Consider the following 23,319-nt stretch of genomic DNA (forward strand, 5'->3'; position numbering starts at 1 on the left):
AAGTAAGTAAGTAAGTAAGTAAGTGTACAATTGAAAACCAGAGTGGGCGTGTGCTGGTTACTTTCTGTCAACTTGACACAAACTAGAGTCAACCTGAGAAGAGGGAACCTCTACCCAGGAATTGCCTCCATCTGATTGGCCTGTGGCCATGTCTGTGGGGACATTTCTCTATTGCTGATTGGTGTGAGACAGCCCAGCCCGCTGTGGGCATAACTAACCCAAGGCAGGTAGTCCTGGTTGTATAAGCAAGCAAGCTGAGTGGGCCATTGAGCGCAAGCCAGTAAACAGTGTTCCTGGGGCTGGAGAGATGGCTCAGCAGTTAAGAGCACTGACTGCTCTTCCTGAGGTCCTGAGTTCAATTCCCAGCAACCACACGGTGGCTCATCTACAATGGATCTGATAGCCTCTTCTGATGTGTCTGAAGGCAGCCACAGTGTATTCCTACACATACAATAAGTAAATAGTCCTACTTTGGCTTCCCTTGTGAATGGCTCTAACTGGCAAGCTTCCCTCCACTAACCTGACTTGGCTCATTTTATTTTTTCTTAAATCACAGTAGCAAACAGCAAACTATGATAGTTTGTTTTTCAACAAGTAACTTCAGGAAGATTTTTTTTTTAATGGACAGGTACTCATTGATTAAATGAAATCCAAAAGATAACACACACACACACACACACAAAGTGAAACCAAGCTCTAATGTTTAAAGGAAGCATGCTTGGATGATGAAACTACAGACTGTAAAGGAAGGGAGTCTGTAGAAATTACTGTAAGAGAAGACAGCCTCGCAATGTGGATTCCTCTGGGGGGAAAAGAGCAATCTATACTGGGGAGAGCATTGATAACAAGGGGTGTGGCCTGGGAGGTTCAAGTTCCTGGCACTCGTCAAGCTGATAAAAGGATTTTGCTGTAGAAGTCATTAAATATATATTTCATTGATTTGTGTTGTATTTAACAACAAACAAGATTAAGTATGAACTGATAACCTCAGGAAATGGAACGCATCAACCACCTGGAACTCAGCAGCTCCCACAGATCCGTCACAAAGTGGAGGGACCGGCACAGCTTAGTGCACATTCTCTAACGTGCGCAGATCGGCTGGGGGGGCCGGGGAGGGGGAAGTAATTAGATGTTACTTTCTACAAGGCCTTCCGCAGGACAGTGCAGCTTGACATTTTAAATGGTAGCTGTGTGAAAGTTACCTGTGTGGGCTTAACCAAGGGTGCTTCTCCAACTTGCTTCTCATTCCTGCCCTAATGAAAAGAACTCCTAGAAACACCTTTATGGGTCCAGTTTCTCCCTGAGGTCATTACTTGAGAGGTAGTCTTCCGAAAACAGAGTTAGTCCCTGTCAGATTTTGAGATGTCATGGCCTCTGGAAAGGTTGCACCACTTTCCATGGGCACCAAAGAGTGCTAAAACTGTAATGCCAAGATACAGGTCTTACTCCCTACCCTAAAGACTCTCTCGCCCCTCACTTGGGTCACTCGACTCTCTTTGTGGGCCTGGTTCTTAATGTTCAGCCCTGGCCAGTGAATTCTGCCTGCTTCCTGTGACTGATAAGCCCCTTTTGATTCCTCTCTCATCACAACGCTGACTCCCTGGAGTCTGTTCTTAATTAACTTCCCAGGGATCCAGTAGCTTTGACTCTGGCCCTTGCCTAAGTCCAGACTCGAGTTCTAAGGCAATTCTCTGCCCTCTCCTGACCTGCCCAGGACAATCAATCTTGACCTCAACACTAACACTAGTATCTAAATCAACAGCAACAGCAACAGCAACAGAAGCTGTCTGCCTGGGTCTCCATCTTCAGATCCCCTTTCCACTGTGGGCACCTGGCTGCCTCCTGGCTGCCCACATCATCCTTGCCTTGAAGGCTTCTGGGATTGGCTCATTTTAAAAGCTGAGCTATAGCTCTATACTATTCCCTTTCTCCCCCTCCTCCCCACCCACCATGTGTTTTGATGCTAGAAACTAAACCCAGGGCCTTGTACAAGGAAGCAAGCAGCACCACTGAGCCACAGCCTCATCCCTACCCCCTTTCTTTGAGACAAGGTTTGCTCAGTCTCCCAGAATAATCAAACTGACTCTGTTGCTCATGTAAGACTTGAACTTAGGCTCCTTCTACCTCTGCCTCCTGTTAGCTCTCATTACAGTCTGTAGCACCAGGCCCAACTTTCACAATCCTTAGGAGGAACTGTGTGTGAGTGGCTGGTAGACATTTGCCTTAAGTTTCTGGAAGAAGGAGAAAGAATGAGATCAAAGAGGAGAAAGGAGGAAGAGGAAGAAGAGGAGGAGGAGGGAGAGGAGGAGGAGGAAAGAAAGAACAGGAAGCTGACCAGAAGAACCATCCAGTAGAAACAGAAAGATGTTCTATTCCTTGTGACTCTTGACCTTACCTGAGTGAAGGTCAAAGTGTCATCACCTGACAGAGACCATTTGGTGATGCCAGGAGATCCCTCTTTCTCTCACACTCTCTCTCTCTGGCACACACACACACACACACACACACACACACACACACACACACACTGCACATCTATGTCTTCAGGCAAAACATTATACATATCAGCAGACTGAACTTTTCTTTGTAATGCACATCGTCTTGCCTCCATGTGTATCTATCTGTGTGAGGGTGTCCTATCTCCTGGATCTCGAGTTACAGACGCGTGAGCTGCTATGTGGGTGCTCGGAATTGAACCCAGGTCCTCTGGCAGAGCCACCCAGTGCCCTTAACCACTGCGCCATGCCATCTCTCCAGCAGACCGAATCCTAAGAGCACTTTTTCCCTTGATGTCCCATCCCAGCCTGTCCCCAGGAGGAGAGAGTTAAGAAAGGATGCATAATCACTCCCTGGGGTCTCCGTGACCTTGCCCCAGGGAGGTCCCTGAACAACACTACAGTTAGTTACCTGTGAGGGCAACCAAGTGCGGCAGGCAGAGGCGGTTAGCCAAGACAATGAGCTTCATATCATCCAGGTCTGGGCTGGAGGTGAACATGCCTGTATAGAGGTACTCCAACACAGCTCTCATGCAGCTCTTGCTTGTGTATGGAAACACCACCTGGGGACGGGGAAAGAAGCAGGCAAGTGGCATGAAGTCCAGGGTGGCCCAGAGTTCATCGTGACAGATCAAGACCTGACTTGGTGGGCATCAGCCTTCTGGGCTGTTCCCGAACCTGCTTAGGGAACCCCAATAATCTTGGCTCAGTGACTTGACAGCATTAGTGGAGTAGGGGCGCTGGTGCCTTCTAAAGGGACCTAGATTCTTGGTAACTCCCTGAAGCCACTCTGGCAGGGAAGATGCTTGAAGGGGGCCATTTGGGTCAGCCACTCCCCAGAGTCCCCGGTGCCTGCAGGGAAGAGCTGAAGTGGGCTACAGAGTGAGCAAAGGGAGCCGCTGGCTGCTCAGCTCAGCTGCTCTGGGCCACTGGGATCACCTCACAGCAGCACAGAAACAAAACCTGCTTTTTTTTTTTTTTTTTTTTTTTTAATCAGATGGATTTCACTCTAGGCTTGCTGAGAACAGGGTAGAGCTTTAAAATGTGTGTCTGTGGTGCTGAGAAATGCCCAGGGTGCACAGGCCCCCTTCAGGGGGGCTTCTAAGAATCCTGGCCATATTCTTTGTGTCCAACTCCTTCTCCCACTTCAGAGACCAGTCCAGTTCTTAACTATTCAGCTTACCCTTCCCAGAAGCCTTAGGGAGCTCACATTTCTAATTCACCCAGCATGACTGTTGATGGTCCTTGGTTTTGTTTTGTTTTGGTTTGGTTTGGTTTTTTCAGTCAAGGATCTAGTGAGCATGGTCTGAAGGGGTGGGAATTTGGGGGCAGTAGGGGTACCTGGCAGAAGTCAAATAACATGACCCCCCCCCCCACTTCAAAGAAATGACAGACAAGCAGGAGACAGAGATGATGGAAAACACCAAAGGCTGTCACCGGGCTACTCTGCTTGTCTAGGAGGACAGAAGAGGGACCGGATGCAGGAGAACATCTCTAAGGGCTCATCAACAAACCCCTTCCAACTCTAGGCTGAGCTGGTACCCAAGAGGGTGGCAAGTGAGGAGGAAGGTGGGTCAGCTGATGGGCAATGATGAGAGAGAAAGGGGATTGTGTTCATTATGTGCTTTTATACTCTATATTGGATGCCCTGACTTCTAGAGCCTGGGAGGTCCTTTGTAGCCTAGCCAGCCAGTTCTAGAGCTAGCAAAGGAGCTACCTGCAAGTGGACCTCCTTTTCCACACTCACACACCTCTCTACCATTTCCTATACCAATCACCCAAGAGTCAGGTATCAAACGACCGGAATACCTCCACCTCTATGTACTGGCTGACTCCCGCTCTTCTCTCTTGGGGTGCATTTACCCTCCTTGGGATCTCTATCAAGCCACCTTGCCAGTGGCATCTTCTCCTGATCTGTTGGTCTCTCCATAGCTCAACAATGATAAAACCTTTGTAGACACTGCTCACTTCAGCTTGGAACAGAGGCTTTCCCATGTGTCTTAGGGAAGCCACAGAGTACAATTAAGGAACCAAGGAACTGTCAATCCTAAGTTCCAGACCTACCCTCTTTTTTTTTTTTTTTTCCTAGTTGCATAACTTTGTGCAAGTTGCGTAACTTCTCAGGGCATCCCTTTCTTGCATATAACAGGTTCGGCTTGCTATATGTACATCTGGGAAAAATTAAATGAGATATATATGAAAGAGCTTTCCAAACTACTAAGATACTGTAATTTCCTCTCTTGGAACATTGAAAAATCCTTGGCTATTGGAAGCATCTTATAAACGTGTTTTGGGTCTACACTGGGCTTAGAATATGACTGGAGCCCAGGGAAGTACCATTAACCGATGCTCAAATTCAAAGATGTAAATGCCTCTCCCATCGTCTCCCTTCCCATCTCCAGCCTCACCTCCCTGGTAGAACTCTCCACAAATGGCCCCCCAAACATGGCAGCCATCCAGTCACAGCTGGAAATCAGCAGGGGCTTATGGGCGCTGATGGTCCCATCATCCAGGATGAAGGTCACATCTGTCCAGGAGAAGAGGCATCGTGTAAGGACACAGTGGATATGCTGGAGAATCGGCCCCAAGCAGTCACAGGGCCCTGACTACCCACCTGCCTTCTGGAGCCATGTGATATGAGTAACAGGCTGCAGATCATCAAGCTATTAGCTTGAGAGCAGGACAGCCATATCTTCATGGCAATTCCGAATAATAAGGGGATAACCTAGACCCCTCAAAATTTTTCCTGGAGAGAACCCCTTCTTCTAAGTGTGTCCCATACCTGAAAAGGTGCCCTTTGCCAAACACTCCTTAACCCGGTTGGTCCGGCGTACATGGAAGGCCTTGGTGATCTCCTGATTCATGAAGGCTTCGTTGTTGAGAATGTTGGCCACCATCATTCGTAGATCAAAGACCTCTAGCAGCTCGGCAATGTGAGCAATGTGCATGAGGTCCCGCTCATTCTCACCTAGCTCCCCTGTGTACAGGTACTTGAGAACAGCCCGGAAGGGCCCCGGCTGAATGGAGTTATCCATCTTCACCACCACCATCAGCCGGGATTTGAAGGTCAGAGGATCCTCTGCCATCTCTTCCTGGATACTCACAAAAGCTCGGCTCCAGGAAGACAGCACACGTCCTCTGCCTGGCAGGTACCCTGTTCCATTACCCCGTAAGATCCCGTCACTGGTTGAAGCCCTTAGGCCAGCCGGACCAGAGCCGCCGGCCTCATCCACACTCTCACATACGTCAAAGCTGGCTGCCCGAAGCAGGAAGTCCCGCCCATGGTGGTGATGGTGATGATGGTGGTGTTGTTCAGGGTGGCTCCGGTGGTCCTCTGGGCGGGGCCCCCCTGACCCTGAGGGGCCCCCCAGCTCCCCCTCACTCAGGTCCATGAGGAATAAGTCATAGAATTTGGAGGAGGAGGTGGAGAGGTAGATTTTGTGGGCAAAGATGCGCACGCGCTCCTGCAGCACCAGGATGACATCCGCACAGAGCGGGTCTTCCAGGAGGTGGGCGGGGCACTCCTCGCTGCTGGAGGGGGGATCGGGCACCACGATGATGGGGGGCGGTGGCTTGGGGGGGAGGAAGGGTGCTTGCAGTAGAGGCCGCTGCACATTGCGCAGATGTGATTTCCAGAACTGCAGGTGGCGGCGGGAGATGAGCGCAGCCCGAATGGCATTGTCAAAGACGTCCTTGATACCAAACTGGGCCACCACACTGGTCTCGTAGTAAGGGATCCCCAGCTCTTTGGCGACTTCCCGACCCTTCTCTGGGGGGAGGATTTCATTGGGCTTGATGGGCCTGGTGAATAAAGAAGGGAGAACAAACTTGTGTTGGTAATGGTAGGAGCCTGGCCATTTTCTTCCAGGTGGGAGGATCTGCCCGCATCTGTCCTTGTCTTTTCTGCCTGGCCCTCCGGTCCTTTAGGAAAGCTTCATTTTTTCTATGTTAGACCCTACTGACTGCCCCAGTTCGAAGCAGGGGCTGCACCTCCCCCTCTGGTAACCCGCATGCAAAAGCTTCACACTGGCATTTAATCACAGACAGACAGATATCCCTTAGTATCTGAAGAGGATCAGTTCCAGGGTACACCTCAGATTCCAAATCTATGGAAACTCAAGTCCCTTGTATAAAATGTCACTGTGGGCCGGGCAGTGGTGGCTCACGCCTTTAATCCCAGCACTTGGGAGGCAGAGACAGACGGATTTCTGAGTTCGAGCCCAGCCTGGTCTACAGAGTGAGTTCCAGGACAGCCAAGCTGGCTGAGCCCACAGCTATGGAACTCATGATATGAAGAGCCAACTATATTAGCACTGCAGAATTCTAAGACCCATTCATTCATATGTGTATACACACACACACATACACACACACACACACACGTCTTCTCCTCTCTGTCTTTCCTCATGGAATACAGAACAAGACCGTCCCCATAGGGGGTATACAATGATATAGAAGGATGAATTGAGTGAGTGAGTGAGTGAATGAATGAATGAGCATGTTTGTTGTTGATTTTGATGTGAATTTGTTCCAAGTGAAAGGAGAAATATAAGGGTCAGTGGGTCTCCTTCCTGGTTGAGCAGGGAGCCACAGTGATACCCTGTCCCCATGTCCCTTCCCTCTCTCCCTGGACACCAGTACCCCTACCTAGCCAGAGGTCTCCTGGCCCTGTTAACGGCTTCCAGGTCAGCATAGCGCAGGTCCAGCTGGCAGCCCACCAGAATGACAGGAGCTCTGGGGCAGAAATGCTTGATTTCTGGGTACCACATGGTCTTGACATGGTGGAGGGAATTGGGGTTGGCGATGGAGAAACACAAAACCACCACGTCGGATCTGTGGGGGGAGAAAAGTTAGCGGCACAGAAAGCTCATGGTGGTCTCCTGGAAAAAGGAAAACATGTTGGCTTGGCCCTATCCCCCCCCCCCCCCACTACAACCTAGCCCTGCCTTAAGAACTCGTTTCCGCACGGTACATAATAATCGTGACTACAATTTACGTAGGCATTTTAAAGCACAGAGATTCGCTTGGCCACACAGCTATCTCAGGAGTTAAAAAAACGATCGCTTGGAGCTGGGGATACGGCTAAGTGGAGGGAGCGACTCCCATGCAGGCATGAGGACTTGAGTTCAGATCCCCGGTGCTCCAACATTCACGGAAAAAGCCAAGCATGGCTACAGGCATTTTTGTCCCCGCCACAGCGACAGTGGGTGGGGTGGGGTGGGGTGTGGAGTGTCAGGGGGGAGGAGGAGTAGAATCCTTGGGGCTCTCTACTCTATCCAGCAAGACCAGCCAAAATTGTATGTGCCTGGTTCAGTACAAAGCCCTGTCTCAGGCTGGAGAGATGGCTCGGTGGTTAAGAGCACCAACTGCTCTTCCGAAGGTCCTGAGTTCAAATCCCAGCAACCACATGGTGGCTCACAACCATCCATAATGAGATCTGACACCCTCTTCTGGTGCATCTGAAGACAGCTACAGTGTACTTAGATATAATAATAAATAAATCTTAAAAGAAAAAAAAAAAGCCCTGTCTCAAACAACAACAACAACCCAAAACCAAAACCAAACCAAAAACAACAACAATAACAACAACAGCAAAAACCCTAAGTTGGAGAGTAAAGAAGACATGTTTACCTCAGCCCATCAGATATACACACAGGTACAAGACACCCTCCCTGCAAATTTGCACACACATGAACATGTAAATGCCAATAAACATATCTATGTACACACACACACACACACACACACACACACACATTCCTACTTTGCCAGACCTGGTGTTACAGGCAAGCTATTTGGGAAGTCTGAGGCAGAGAACTTCTAGTTCAAGGCTGCCTGGGTGAGGTGGGCACTGGAAGATCTTATCTCAAAATATGGTTCTTCTCTTGTTTGTTTTGCTTTGCAAAGGGCTAGAGATAGATATAGCTCAGTGGTAGGGCACTTGCCTATGATGCACAAGGCCCTAGGTTCAATATCCAGCATTGAAAGAAAAAAGAAAATAAAGGAAGAAAGAACTGATCGCCAACTCACAGTGAGAAAAGCCATGCCGGCGCTGCTCAGAGTTAGTCGGTTGCAGAGCTGGGACTCTGCACCATGCCTCTGAGCCCAGAACGTCTTCCACCCCAGGGAATGCCCACCACCACCGCATCCCCTCCTCTCACTGCAAGCCCCCAAGGCCTTCCCTACCTTCCATAAGCAAAACGCCGGTCTTTGTGGTGGTCTCCGAAGGTGTCCCAGAGGCGCAGGGAGACGCTGACGTCATCTACCACATCTCGGGAGCGTTCTAGCACCTGGGCATGGTGGGGAGACAGGACAGTGGTTCTTGGGAACAGATGCCAAGAACTGATGGGGAGGACAGGACTGGTACAAGTGTCTTGTACAACCTGCTGCCCACATGAAATCACTGGCAATCTCCACGCTGAGCGGAAGCAGGGGAGACCTTAAAAGAGCACACTCCTTGCTGCAGAAGAACATGTTATTACTTTGGACTGTGATTGCAGACACGGTTCTCAGCCAAAGTCAGAATCCTAGCCACCGCCTTACCTAGTTGTGCTGGCTCGTTTCGTTTCAACGTGACACAAGCTAGAGCTATCTGAAAGGAGGGAAGCTAACTTGAGAAAACGTCTCCATGAGGTCCAGCTGCAGGTTATCTTCTTAATTAGTGACTGACTGGGGAACCTATGGTGTGTAGTGCCATCCCTGGGCTGGTGGTCGTGGGTTCTATAAGACAGCAGGCTGAGCAAGCCATGAGGAGCAAGCCAGTAAGCAGCATTCCTCCATGGCCTCAGCATCAGCTCCAGCCCTGCTTGAGTTCCTATCCTGACTCCTTTTAGTGATGGACTATGGTGTGGAAGTGTAAGCCAAACAAACCCTTACCTCTCCAACTTGCTTTTGGTCATGGTTTTTCATCCCAGCAATAGAAACAGTAACCTGAATATCACTGCAAACACAAATGGTCAGAGATACCTCCCTGGGAGTGACCTTCCCTCAGACCTCTCTCCAGAGGCTCCATCTGCTTCATCCACCTCGACCCCACCCCTAGGGGCTCTCAGGAGCTCCAGAGACACCAAGCCAGTTCAACACACATAGCACGGGGGCCCCCAACCAAGGGGCCTTGTAGTCTTACCTCCTGGCACACACGATACTGGTCAATGGCCCACACTGTGGGCACATGGGTGGCAAGCAACTGGTACTGGGTGAGGGTGGCATTGCAGGCCCGGGCACAGATGAGCCTAGTCTTGCCCACGGCGTTGTCCCCCACCACCACGCACTTGATGGTCTCTACGTTTGGCCTTTCATAATCCATGTCAGAATCCATTAATTGGGACCTGAAATGAATGGCAAGAAAGGAGCCATCAGGACAGTTCAGCATGCTCTACCCCCGAGGACCAGGGTCAGTGTAAGCAGCCCTCCTCCTCAGCTGGCTCTGTCTCTCTGTCAAGCATTGGCACTGACATAAAGAGAGAGAAGTGGGCAACTTTACAGGGGCCCTAGGAAACAGTAGCTCGTGCAGGCTGAGTGGCAATACCACCAGATGGATGGCTCCTCTCCCTCTGGTCTCCCACCATCCTGCAGCTGGGCTCCTGAACGGAGGCAGTCTGTGAGAGATTCCAGGGCAGGACCTGCTTTGGACCTGGCCCCACTTCCCCAGAGAGAGGGAATCGGCTTGGTAGCTCACTCATCCTCTGTTGGCCTCCTCTTCCCTGGGGCTGTGGCAGCAGCAGAACAAAACAGCTGAGAGAAGCAGACTTAGGGCCAGGTCCCACCCCTTCCCAGCATGCTCCAGGGCAGAGTCACTTTAAAATTTAATGGACGTGTCAGGGCTGGGGCGGCAGCACTCCCTAGCTTCCCCTGTTTTCCCCTGGCCCTCTCAGATGGTAAATTTCCAAGACCCAGCCTGTTCGCTTCCATCCTCCTACCCTGCCCTCTTATTGGCTAGGAGAGGGTTTTCTGACAGCCTCTTTGAGTAGGAAGACTTCTTTGTATCTACTGAATCTACAAGCCTCCTCTTTCCTACTCTGGTTCGGTCACGTGGCCCACGTGTCTGCTCAGCCGAAGGCCTACTTTGAGACAGAGACGGGGGGAGTCATAGCCCAGAACAATACACTCTATGGTACATGGGCCTTCCCATACCCAACCTGGGCTACCCACTGCATCCCACATCCGCTCCCAAGAGTAAGATCTACCTCCTTCGGACCTCCTATGGAGGAAGAAGCTTAGACTAGAAGACCTTCATGCCTCCAGCACTCTGGGGAGAAGCCAGACAAATTGTTTATGTGGGGAACTGGCTGCTAGAAGAAGTTGAGGGTCAACCGGGTATGGTGGCTCACGCTTTTAATCCCGGCACTCGGGAGGCAGAGGCAGGCAGATTTCTGAGTTCGAGGCCAGACTGGTCTACAGAGTGAGTTCCAGGACAGCCAGGGCTACACAGAGAAACCCTGTCTCAAAAAACCAAAAAAAAAAAAAAAGAAGAAGAAGAAGAAGAAGAAGAAGAAGAAGAAGAAGAAGAAGAAGAAGTTGTTGTTGTTGTTGTTGTTGAGGGTCAAGCTTAGCTTAAATTTCTGCTTCAGTTTCCTTTGGTGATCGGCAGAGAGGTAGTGTGTCCATGCCATAGGGTCAGATGAAGAGACAGAGGCCCTTTTGTAGCTAACATGTCATGTCAGTGGTTAAAAAGCTGAGGCTCGAGTTTGAGGAGACTTTGAGGATGCTCCCTCCACTGGTGTCTACCCTCCTAGAAGCAGGATGGGGAGGAGGGAGCAGGGGCAGGACAGGTGTACTTAGGGTTATCAGTGCGCCCCTGCTCACTCCCTACGTGCAGCGAGTCATCTCTGAAGTAAGCCTTCCCAGGTCCAGGAAGGCTGAGCGCAGAGTTGTCCTGGAGGCTGCCCAGGCGCTTTACTGCTGAGCCATCAAGACCAGCGCCAAGCCACCAGCAGCAGCAGCAGAGGAGCTCTGTCCCTGGCACGCTGTAACTAGATGCTAACATGCAGGAATGCAGAAGTGAAATGCTCAAGTAACATGGCAACTGGGATTTGTGCAAGGGGATGCAGCTCAGCAGCCTAAGCAAAAGGTGCAGCAAGGACTTTTCAGTGACACAGGTTTATCCTCCTCCTAGGAGCCTTACAGGATTTGGACCCCTCCACTAACAAGGGTCTCCACTAAGCTCGGGCCCAGTCTACATGACAACCACTGCATCATTACGACGCCCTCCTGGTCCTGTTCACCAGGCCACTGTTATAGCCATCAGCTTTCTGCTTCCTCTTCTCTGTCCTGAACAGTTCCTAGTCTCGACCACTGAGGGATGTGTGGGTACCAGAAAGAGCCACGTGGGTGTGGTTTCTGCTTTAAGGAGCCAAATAACAAAAAAAAAAAAAAAAGATGAGATAAAACAGAATCTCACCTATGAAGACAGAAACCCACAGGCCAACAGTACTTCTATAGTTTGGAATCACTAGCATATAGGTCTGGAAGTGAATGGGAGGGGCTTGGGTTCTTAAATCCAGGGGCCATGTCCAAGTACAGCTGCTTTATGACCTGACACAGACACACAGACAGACACACACACACACACACACACACACACACACACACCTTGTGATTTCATTTCCAGAGTTTTCAGTAGGGGACAGCAAGCAAACAAGTAGGAGAGTGGTAAATATGGGCCATGAGTTTAGGACACAGACTGCTACATTTCTATCTAATCTGCACACTGAAGCCCATGCCCCCTCTGACTGCCCCTGAATTCAGGCTTCCTTAACACATCCACCAACTGGCGTTTCCTTTTGCTCACTGTCATTCCTACATTAACAACTGCAAGCTTCATTGTCCTATCTAGGAAGAGGCAAACCACTGCACTTATTGTGGACTCAGTCTCTGCCTCCAGAAAATGGGTATAAGGATGTTGGAAGAAAGTTTCTGAACACGTGAATTTTGGTAAATTCACGCCAAGGGAGCCTGGGTGGGAGGAGGTATTTGTCGTCTTATGTAATATAGTATTATATAATGCTAGATTGCATATCCATATGTGTAATTATATCTCCCTTTAAGATACAGGCTGGCCCAATTAAGCCAGGAGAACTTTTTTGTCTAATCAGGCCTGTCTTAAGTGAGGATCCTGTCCAGACGACACCATGGCAATATTAATGTAACTTCTGTTCTAGAATATTACTACTTTTCTGGATCACTGCTGATGCATGACAATACAAACCATGCGGTGAACTTTCCCACTGTCCCTTTCCCTCTGGCACACCCTTCTTCAGTGACTGGACACTGTTCCTCTCAGTTGTCCCAGCCCCATTCCTCCAGAGCCTCCTGACCATCCTCCACCCTCATCCAGGGTATCACAACCTCCAATTCACTGATTCCACCCCCTTGACAATCCTGAAGCCACTGAGATTTCCTCCCCAACTCTTGTCCCCAAGTTACCCCCCCCCCCCTTCACAAACAGTGTCCTGCACGTCAGCTTCCCCAGTTCTTTGTGCTCTGTCCAGGACAGATCCGAAGGTGTGCTCGGATTACCCACAAACCTCAAGGGCTCCCATTCCCACCCCCGCACCCCTACACACACTGTTTGCAGAGCTCAAAAGCCCCCCTTTCCCTCCCACAGCTGATAGGAGGCTTGTTCATCTGTGGCTGCCCTAGTCTGGTTGTCAAGGAAACGACAATCTCCCTGGGAGCCTGGCTTGTCTCCTAGCAACCAATATCCCACATCCTGCATCTTACAAAAAAAAAAAAAAAAACGTGAAAGGGAGGAAAATCGAGAAAATGAAAGTAAAAAGCAAGGAAGGTGGATAGAAAGGAAGACTCGGGAGGAGAGGAGCAAAGGAAAGGTCGGTTTGGAGTTAAAGGAGCTCCCACTGTGGACGCTGACATTGTAATATGGGCGAAGGTGGAGGGGTGGATCCTCCCTCCCCACGCAGAAAACGTAAAGCAAGGCCCAAAGGGATCTTAAATGATCACATTAACAGAAACAGAAGCCTAAATACAGGATAAACCTTTTCAACCCTAGGCTACCCGAACATTAACAAAGAAAGCTCAAGAATTCCACCAGTAGTTTGCCAAAACTCAGCTGGACAGACCACAGTGGAGTTGACTTCAAAGAATCAGCTAGCTCCACTGCCGGCAGCAAACACCGCAATTGTACTGTTTTTTGTTTTTGTTTTTGTTTTTTTAAAGAAAGAAAGAAAAGAAAGGAAAGTAAAAGAAAAAGGAAAAAGGTACACCTCTACCACTCTGAACCTCTTATTTCCCTCCTGACATGCCGCTCTGCACACACAATTTTTTTTTAATGAAATAAATAGGGAAGGGGGAGGGGCACGACACACCGATGCAAAACATGTAGTTCTCCCCTAAAAACACCCAAGAAAGGTTAGTTTCTCTTCCCTCTGAACTGTGCAGACTCAGCAAGTGCCCAAGGGAAGAGTGGAGCTCAGGGGAAGGCAGGAGGGACGCAGGGAGGAGAGGGGAGGGTGCTGAAGGATGAGCCAAGGCGAGGTGGCACGTTTGCTTGCAACCCGGCCATAATAGAAATCAATCGTGTACTTACACCACTACATGTGACGGGGTAATTTCTAGTGTAGGGAACACATCTCTTCCTGCTAAGCACGCTCATTTTAGTGAGATGTCTGGGGTCACTCTGCGCGTGCAAGTTGGGGCGCCGCCGACGCTGCTGCTCTGTGCTGGAGACCCAGACTCCTGGGGTCCCGGTTCAGGTACGATCAGAAGAAACTCTGGCACAGGAGCCCTGGTCGGACCGCGGCACGTGAGCAGCCTGGGGCGCTGCACTGCAGCCACTGCCTCTTCCGGATCAGCATCTCCGCGCGACCCGGGCGCCCAATGTCATGGAGGCTCGCGGAGCCGGGTTGCGCGCCGCCGCTCCGACCTCCGGCCGCTGGGCCGCGCCGCCGCCCGGCTGCGCTGCGGAGGTTGCGGGCGGCGCGCTAGAGAGCGAGGCGCCGGGTGAGGCCGCCGCACGCGCGCAGCCTTAAGACGCCGAGCGCCGCAGTCCCCGAGACCGCTCACGACCTCCTTTTTTCATTCACAAAAAAAGCAAAGTTGGGGGGGTTGGAGGGGAGAGGGATTAAAAAAAAAAAAAGAAAAAAAAAAAAAAAGGAAAAAAACTGCACCCAGGAACGGTTGCTGTGACAAGGACTGCCCACAGCGGCGTGTGGTTGGTGGAGAGCGGAGCGATGGGGATTGGACACCCAGAGGCCACGCCCGAGACACGCCCCCGATCCCGGGAACGCCTCCCGCTCCTCTCCTGGTTTTGCACCTCCTCCCTTTTCCCCTGGGAGCCACGAATGGCCAGCAGCTGACCTCGCCAGTCTCAAAACCTTGCAGGACTCTCAGGATAGTTTTCCCCAGGAGGCTAGGAAGAAACTCATCCGGCGGTGCGCCCTGAGAATGCAAGTCAGAGGGCCACGGGAAGATTTTCCTGTTTCTCCCTAATTCAACCAAGCCTCTACCCCGCACACAGCTGCTCCGAGTACTGGGGGACCTTTCTTTTTTCATTATCCCTGCAGCTCCGACTTCTGTAGCTCTTAGTGAGTTTTCTGTATGGATACCCGTACTTTTTGACCTGTCTGCCACCTAGACCTTCTTTAGAGGTTCCCATCCCAACCTGTTGTCAAAGAGAGTTCAGTAGAATCTCCATAACTTTGCAAAGAATGCCAAGGAAATATTAGCCAGAGAATCCCTACCTAAGTCCTCTGTGGGTGCTCTAAATATAGTGACTGTCATCCCCAGCACTTGGGTGGGTGAGACAGAAAAATTGTCATAAGTGCAAGACTAACCTGGGCTACAAAGCAAAACCTTATCTCTAAACCCTAAAATAAAAATGGGTTGAGTCTAATGCCATCCATTCTGTTCATCGGAAGGAAGCGTCTGCGGTCCCCGGTCAAGGCTGGGTTCCATAGATTGGTCGGGACTGCTAGGAATTACACATCTTACCAATTCTCTCTGGACAGTTTTTTTTAAAGCAGCCTGGCAAACTTCACACAGCAACCTCCCCTATCACACTTCCAATGTCCTTTTTGAGAATGCAGATCTGTTTTAATGTTGGTTTATGCAAAATATGATATAAAAGAGAGGTTTACTACCCCTCTCCAAAGTCAAATAAAAACTGGATTTTTGGCCAAAATACACACCTCTAACCCCAGCATTGATAGGATTGAGGCAGGAGGATGGAAAGTTTGAGGTCAATATGGCTGATGTAGGGAGACCCTGCTATAAGCAAATAAATACTCAGTTTGTATTGTCTGAAATATGCCCTGTCTGTGAGTGCCTAGGACAGAAAGTTGCTCACCAGGGCGCCTGTAGTAAGTGTGTACTCAGGTTCGTTTAATCATTGTGCAGTAGGCAGATACTTTACTGTCCCTGGCCTCCAACACCTACCCAGAGCGGAAGAGAAGGTTGACAGTGACTGGAAGTGCTTCCTCACACTTCCTGTTCAGATTCTGCCTTCATAAAACAAATACTAGTTCAAAGGCATGTTTAAGAAAGAAGGTAGGGGCTAGTGAGATGGCTCAGCGGATAAGAGCACTGACTGCTCTTCTGAAGGTCATGAGTTCAAATCCCAGTAACCACATGGTGGCTCACAACCACCCATAATGAGATCTGACGCCCTCTTCTGGTGTGTCTGAAGACAGCTACAGTGTACTTATGTATAATAAATAAATAAATAAATAAATCTATCTTAAAAAAAAAAGAAAAGAAAGAAGGTAGAAGCCGGGCGTGGTGGCACACGCCTTTAATCCCAGCATTTGGGAGGCAGAGGCAGGCTGATTTCTGAGTTCAAGGCCAGCCTGGTCTACAGAGTGAGTTCTAGGACATCCAGGGCTATACAGAGAAACCCTGTTTCGAAAGGAAGGAAGGAAGGAAGGAAGGAAGGAAGGCAGGCAGGCGGGCAGGCAAGCAAGCAAGCTTTGCTCAGGTATGTTCTTCCTCTGCATTTGACACAGAAGAGTTTCACTTCATTGCTTATGCTCCTAAGAGTGATTATACAAAACCTCTCCAGGTTCCTACAGCAGGCAAGGGCCCCTCCCCTCCCAGACCCTAGTCTCTCTACCCAGTTCTGCCACCTGGGTGCTCTGGTATCACCTTTCATGTGTCCCATAGTATGTCACTTGTACAGTGCTGAGCAGGCAAATAGGCCTCTCCTTTGCTAGAGGGTAGCTAGAGTGTGTGCCGCCGAGCCTGTGACACTCTAGCCAATGGGAGAGAAAGCCGGCCTGGCTGGGTCATGCAGGTTTGGGGCCCAGTCTTGGACCAATGCAAATGTCAAAGTTTTAAACCTGCTCATAGTCAGTAGAGTGACCAGAGCTGGGCCAGTAGCTAGCTGGAGAGGTGGCCTGAATCACCGCCCTTACCTGGGTGCACAGTCCCAGTCTCTACTTGCAACTTTTCTTCACACAGAAGTTGTGCTGGATAGTTTTATGTTAACTTAACACAAGTTAAAGTCATCTGAGAGGTGGGACCCACAATCGTGAAAATGGCTTCATCAAACGGAGCTGTAGGTAAGCCTGTATTTTCTTGATTAGTGATTGTTTGGGGAGTGCCCAGTCCATCCTGTGTTCTTGTAAGAAAGCAAGCTGAGCAAGGCAGGGGAAGCAAGCCAGTAAGCAGCATTCCTCCACAGTCTCTACATCAGTCCCTGCCTCCAGGTTCCTGCCTTATTTGATTTCCTGTATTGACTTCCTTCAATGATGAACAGTGATGTGGAAGTGGAAGTCAAATAAACCCTTTCCTCTCCAACTTGATTTATTTGCTCATGGCATTTCATCATAGACAGCAATAGTAACCCTAACTAAGTCACAAGTCTTCGGTCACCTCACCTCTCCAGCACGCCCAGTCAGAGCCCACTCAGTCCTGTTTGGACATGGCACTTTTCCTCCAAGCTCTGCCTCCCACTTCTTCCCAGGCTCTGTATCCAGCTCTGGGACCATGCTTGCCTTATCTCTCTGTCAAACCTTTCTTTTTTTCCTTCTCTCTCACTCTCTTTTGTTGTTGTTGTTGTTGTTGTTTTGTTTGTTTTTATTTGTTGTTGGTTTTTTTTTTTTTTTTTTGAGACAGGGTTTCTCTGTGTAGCCTTGGCTGTCCTTGAACTCACTTTGTATACCAGGCTGGCCTCGAACTCAGAAATCCGCCTGCCTCTGCCTCCCAAGTGCTGGGATTAAAGGCGTGTCCCCCCCCCCCCCCCACGGCTTCCTTCTCTTTCTTTATTGTGGTTTGTAGAGGCAGAGTTTCTCTGTGTAGCCCTAGCTGTCCTGGAAGTCACTCTGTAGACCAGGCTGGCCTCAAACTCAGAGAACTTCATGCCCCTGCCTCCAGAGTGCTGGGATTAAAGAAATACCGCACCACTGCCTGACTTTATCTGCCTAACCTTTCAGTGGCAGATCTCTGAGGCTGGGATTTCTCCAACAACTGGCAGCCAGCAGCTGTCATTGTAGAATGGCAGCCTCCCATATCCTGAGCTGACCAGCCTACCTCAAAAGGCTGCTTCTCCTTGTGTCAGGTTTCCTCTCAGGCCTGGAGTTTCTGCCCACGCCACCCCCCTTTTATCCCCCTTTTTCCTTCTATCCTGTTCAGCCCATTTCCTGCAGCTTGGAGTCACCTGCTACCTGTTCCATCACTTCCTCATTAACTGACCATAGCACCACCCTTCCATGAAGCCTAGGCACTGCAGTGCAGTAGCCTCCCTCCCTTGCACCTTACAGTCTCAGGGATTTTCTGCAACACAAAGATGGGTTTCATTCCAGCATTTTCTGCCCCAGACCCCCAGCTGTCTGTGACCTAAAGTACCCTTGAACCTGTCTTCTGATGTCACTTCCCCCCTTCCCTCCCTTCAGCCAAGCCAGGCCATCACAAGACTGCCGTCTTCCTGAGGGCAGATGCCTACTTACAAGATAGAGTTTTTGCTGGAGAGATAAGCCTCCACCGTGGTTCTCAAGAAGGTAGGTGTACACCTCAAGACCCAGGCTAGCTCCCTCTCCATGGCTCTCTCCACCTCTTCCAAGGCCAGCCCAGCTTGTACAGACCCCTTCTGTCCACCCCTCCTCCAGCCTGAGTGTTCTGTGTGCTTAACCAGCAGCTCAGCCTTCTAGATTGCTAAGCACATGTTCACAGTGCCCATCTCCTCTTGGAGTCACCCCTCTCCATCCCCCAACCAGACTTTGTGATACGAGCAGTGTGCCTGCTGGAGCAGGTAGCTTCCCTGCTCAGAACCTGAAACAAAGATCGGAAGTAAAGTTTGAGCAAAGGCTGAGATATTTTGAGATACGGAGCCTAAGTAAGAAGAGGGAGCCAGGAGCCCGGGTTCTTCTTGGCTCTCTGACCAGAGTAAGACCTCCACCAGGTCCCCATGAGGAGGTGTGGCTTTCGCAGGAGCAGCTCTCTGGGACACAAAGATGCTCCCCAGCCCCACCACCATACTAGGACATACTTAATCATTCTTTAAAACAGCCTGGGTGTCATATCCTCGAGAAAGTCTTCTGCCAGCACCTGCTGTCAGCTTTGGGTTCCCCCATCTTCTCCTGTGCTTCACTACTAACTCAGGACACACTGCTAGTACCACTGCTCTGTCCCTCTCCCTACCTGTACTGAGAACTCCTTTGGAAGGGAAATGTGTATCCAAAGAAGCATTTATCTATTTGTCACGATAGTCTAGTGCTTCAGCAAGCACACAGTAGATGTTTAATAAAGGTTTGATGGATAAGTGAAAGTTTGGAAAGAGGCAGCAAAGGACAACACCACAAAGCGGCCACTCACATGTTGTTCTGAGAGGTCTCCCAGGGGCTATACCAGCCTTTTCTTTGTCTTCCCATGATGCTGGGTTCCCTCCGGGATCCTGGTGGAAGCAGCAAAAGGGAAGAAAGCTAGATGGGAGGAAACAAACTGGTGAACGGGGATAGGCAGACTGTGAGTCATGCAAAAGTCGGTTGGCTCAAATGGAAGGCTCTACCCAGGGCAAGGGCATGGCCACTGCTGCCCCAGCTCAGAGTTCTGATACTCTAACCTGAGAGCCTTAGGGCCCAGCTACGAGGGGGGTCTGGCCAGGTCACTCTGAGTTGGCTGAGTGGTTTGGCAAAGAAAGAGCTGCCAGCTGTCAGTCATAGAACTGTGTGATATTGGAAAAAAGTATATTTTCTGGGTTTGCTTTCTCAGAGACAAGGGTCGGTCCACATGACCTCCAGAGTTCACTGACATTCAGTGCGGGTGCTAAGCATGGAAGGCTAGATGCGATCAGGCCAGGCTAGTGTGAGTTGAGGGCCACCAGGGCTGGGAATAGACACGGAAGTCTTTGGAAGGGATGAAACCGGGATTAGCCCAGAGTGGGAAGAAAGGCGAATCTGATTCTGCAATTTTACCTACAGCCATTCTGTCCTTGTCTCAAGTAATCTCTCCTGTCTGCCACTGGGCACAACAGTACAAGCCACACTGTGTGAAGACAGGGGATGGCTACCTGACCTCACTCTCCTTACCTGACCTCTCTGTCCCTTCCAGCACTGAAATTTCATGTTTCTGGGTAACAACAGGATCCTAGCTTCTGTCTGTATCCCAGCCCTCTGATCCCCCTGTGGAGAGCAGACCACACAGGGCCACTGAGTGAAGCTAGCATAAACATTTGAGAGTCAAACTCTCTAGACTAATAGAATCTCATGTCCACCTTGGCCCTAGGGATCACCTGGTGAAATGAACAGGGAGGTCGGGGCAATAGAACAGGGAACATGAGCGAGAGTTCTTGATGCAAGGCTGGCCCAGGTCCTTGCAGCAGGCCTACAAGCGCACCATGACAAGCAGATTCCATTAGCAATCTGCTGCAGCCCCATGGGCAGAGGCCGTGCACAGGCTTCACCTACTCCCTACAGGTCTCCTACCCACAGCTGATTCAGGACCTCATTAAATACCTCCCATGGCTCTGGAATGACTCTTCATTCAGCAGCGAAATTTGAGCTCTTGATGGTTTACATCTTTCAAGAGCTGTAAGAACCACCACTAATGCCAGGCCCTTTAGCATGCCAAAGCAAGATACCCAGCAGTCGCATGGCTCCAACCCAAGCCTCTTAGGAGGTGGCTTTCTCAGGACAGAGTTCTGAAGCCACCGTGAGGCAGGCAGGCAGGGCTCCACCAGAATGAAGCTAGGTGGCTCTGCTTCTGTCCAAGAAGGTTGAAGAGAGGACAAAAATGTCCCCCATAGCCAGTGTTGCTAACCCCCCCCCCCAATCCCTTGGCTTCCCACAAGCCTCAGACCTTCCCAGCAAGGGCAGGTGCCATCCTCAGAGCTCCATAGAGCTGGGGGTGTGATGCTTCAAGGAGGCTGATCACCCCAAAATAGATTTGTGTTTTTCACAACTTTTTTTTAATGAGCCACTGGCATCTCTTGCAGCATGGGAAAAAAAATAGCCTCAACTGTTAACAAATAAAAGATTACAAAAAGATTATTAAAAGCCCCAACTGTTCCCCATGGGTGTCTGTGGTGGTGGTGGTGGTGGTGGGGCGGTGAGGTGAGGGAGATGTGCAAACAGAGCCTGGATCTCTTCCCTCTGACCTGTCCCTTTCCCCCGGAGTTGCCAGAAAGCAGAAGGAGGGGCTGGGAGACGTAAGCCTCGGTGTCAGAGGCAGGAGCATTTGCCTGGACCTTCAGCTATGTCCACTGTGAGCGTATATTCTTGCTTTCCTTGCTTTCTGCTTCTAAAGGCACAGGGCAGCTTAATACAGACCACACTGCAGCCAGGCTGGTTTCAGTGAAGATAGAGGATGGAGTTTGGGAAGTCAGTTGTTGGTTGGGAGGCTCCTCCTTCATCCTAAGGTTCAACTTAGCCTGGGTATTGCTGAATGACATTAAGCATCTTGAGTTTAAGGCTGCAGCTGCTTTCAACGCTGGTGGTCCCATTGCTTGGGGCCACCCAGGAGGGCACACAGTCCTCACCTGGGTCTCCCTGGAGAGCTCCAGGCTGAAGCCCACAGAGCCTTCTTGTGCCTTTGCCCCATACTGGGAGCCTTCTTGGTACCTCATTCTCTAAGGATGCAGGAAGGGGAGGGGTGTAAACACCCTGGACACTGAATTAGTGACTGGACTCCTGTTCCTGGAGGGAAAAAGATGGGGTGGTTGACGTGGGGGACTCTTGTGGGGTCTCCGGCCCTGATCTTTGACAGGAGAATAAAAGCACCTTATGCTCTGAGGGACCCCTTTTCTCCCAAAGCCTGGGATTCATTCAGACCCACTCCACCCACCTTCCCAGGCTCTGCTCTCTCTTCTCTTTTTGTTTATCTTCCTTTCCTCCTGCTCCCTTTCCTGCCTTCTGTAAGATTCGGTAATAAACGCACGTGGTTCACTTTACATAATTTACAAGGTGACTAGCCAAGACATTGCTCAACCCTGAGTGATACTCAAGGGGTAGGGACTACCGATCCCAAGTTCCTTCAGAGAGCTACAGTGATGAGAGACAACCCCACCCCCACCCCATCCCCGCCCCAATCCAGCAGCTGTAGCCTCCCTGACCTCCTCAGGACCCCACTCTTCCGAGGGCTGGTTTTCAAATGGCCAAGAACCGGGGCAAAATTGCTGTGTGGAGAGTGCTGACAGGCCACTTTGATTGTCACAGACCAAGTTTATCCTGCAGGGTGTGGTCATGACTGGCTTAAGCCCCCTCATACCAGGGAGCATTGTGTGAGTGAAAGAAGACATAGGCACGGAGCCAAGCCACAAGAGGGCTGACTCAGGAGTCCAGGGACCCAACGTGCGCATGAGAAAGGAGAAAGAGTTGGTGCTCAGAGTTGACACAATGCCCTCTGCCCAGGCACCTGTCTGGGCAGAGAACTGTGGGTAGATGCCAGGCCGTCCACTGGAAGCATGTGTCCCAACTTTGGTTGTCTGGGGATTATTATATGTTCGGAAAAATTCGCTGTCGGTCACAGACTTACCCTCTTCCTCCTGCTACCGGAAGTGCCAGCGGTGAGTTCTCTAGGAGCCTGAGCTCTGGGTAGAAGGTCAGAAGTCGAGGCAGCCCCGAGAAGAGCTTGGAATGGAGGTGGCCCTGCCGTACTTTCCCTGCAGGGAGACTCCAAGTCCTAGCTTGGGTCACTCAGATGCAGACTCGAAGAGTGGAGAAGCAGGTGAGCTGAGATATGAAGTCATGGGTTCTGGACCCAGGCTGCCTCCAAGGAAAAACAGCCCTGTTTCAGGCAGAGGTGGTGTAGGGGCGCAAACAATCTTGCTAGATCAAGATGGTGAACAGCCTCTGCGACCCATGGCATGCTGCCCGAGACTTCACGTTCTCTGCAAATAATAAGGCTTGTTTGATCACTTATCCCTGTCATTAGCCTTTTTCTCTCATTCATCAAATACATGCTAAGCTCCTTCTGGTGCCCGGTGCTGGGCTAGAGGTCATAGGGATTATGAAGTGGCAAGGATGCCAGCAATCCAGGTCATCAAGGGACTTAGGTTTAGGAGAACAATGGCTGCTTATTCTGTTTTATAGTATACATGCCCAGTTTTGTGTTCTATGAACTATCTTGTTTAAATTTTTAAAATCCGGTAAAGAGTTATCACCACCACCCCACTGCCGCCGCCACCATCGTCATCATCATCATCATCATCATCTTTTTTTCTCCTTCTACCCCTTGACCAAGGAGGAAATGGAAATTGAAGCTTCCAGAGGAGAGAGATTCTTTCAGGGTCACAGAGCAGGTAGATCCCCACCAGGCTGAGGAGCTAGGTGAGATGCAAATGTCCTGGGGCAGGTGCCCATGTAGAGGAATAGACTCGTGGCCCACTGCTAGACTGCTCCATAGAAGGACATCCCAGCTTTGATTGTCTGGGGCTCGC

At 50.3% G+C, this 23,319-nt stretch overlaps 1 protein-coding gene across 3 annotated transcripts in view; it reads right to left on the reverse strand.

Moving 5' to 3' along the window:
* The window catches only part of Rhobtb2 (Rho-related BTB domain containing 2), a 39,858-nt gene that overhangs the window by 6,007 nt on the left and 10,532 nt on the right, over positions 1-23,319 (reverse strand). The window contains exons 5-12 of one of the 3 annotated variants that reach the window (XM_017316022.2): positions 22,416-22,770; positions 19,260-19,338; positions 9,622-9,823; positions 8,682-8,785; positions 7,143-7,328; positions 5,278-6,296; positions 4,904-5,022; positions 2,908-3,058 (exon numbers count right to left, since the gene is read on the reverse strand). In XM_017316022.2, the coding sequence (XP_017171511.1) occupies positions 2,908-3,058; positions 4,904-5,022; positions 5,278-6,296; positions 7,143-7,328; positions 8,682-8,785; positions 9,622-9,823; positions 19,260-19,315 (1,837 nt within the window). In that variant the 5' untranslated portion in view covers positions 19,316-19,338; positions 22,416-22,770. Of the gene's footprint in view, positions 1-2,907; positions 3,059-4,903; positions 5,023-5,277; positions 6,297-7,142; positions 7,329-8,681; positions 8,786-9,621; positions 9,824-10,023; positions 10,205-14,040; positions 14,550-19,259; positions 19,339-22,415; positions 22,771-23,319 lie in introns of those variants that run through there. The other 2 variants (NM_153514.5, XM_030247818.1) reach the window with 2 other exon arrangements.

The sequence above is a fragment of the Mus musculus genome, chromosome 14 (assembly GCF_000001635.26).
Source record: "Mus musculus strain C57BL/6J chromosome 14, GRCm38.p6 C57BL/6J".
Lineage (NCBI taxonomy): Eukaryota > Metazoa > Chordata > Mammalia > Rodentia > Muridae > Mus > Mus musculus.